The sequence below is a fragment of the Eimeria mitis genome, genomic scaffold, assembly GCF_000499745.2.
Source record: "Eimeria mitis Houghton genomic scaffold, Emh_scaff215, whole genome shotgun sequence".
Classification (NCBI taxonomy): domain Eukaryota; phylum Apicomplexa; class Conoidasida; order Eucoccidiorida; family Eimeriidae; genus Eimeria; species Eimeria mitis.
In genome coordinates, this window is record NW_013570474.1 from 29127 (window position 1) to 29346 (window position 220).

The following is a 220-nucleotide window of genomic DNA, read 5'->3' on the forward strand; positions in this document are numbered from 1 at the left end:
AAAAATAAACCATTTTAATTAAATTAATTTAAATATTAATTAAATTTATTTATTTATTTATTTTTTTCTGTTTATAGAGCCGTTTTTACGCAGTTTTATCGTCTATTTATAGACAAAATAAAAAGAAAGGAGAGCAGCAACCAGGCGAGCTGGGGTGTATGTACAGTTCATATATAATATAAATTTTTTTTTTTTTTTTTTTTTTTTTTTTTTTTTTTTT

At 19.5% G+C, this 220-nt stretch overlaps 1 protein-coding gene across 1 annotated transcript in view; it reads right to left on the reverse strand.

Moving 5' to 3' along the window:
* The window catches only part of EMH_0003870 (uncharacterized protein), a gene marked incomplete at both ends in the record, with an annotated part of 2243 nt that extends 2230 nt beyond the window's left edge, over positions 1–13 (reverse strand). Inside the window, one exon of the mRNA XM_013496525.1 lies at positions 11–13. Within this exon, the coding sequence (XP_013351979.1) occupies positions 11–13 (3 nt within the window). The remainder of the gene's footprint in view (positions 1–10) is intronic.
* Positions 14–220: the final 207 nt, after the last annotated feature.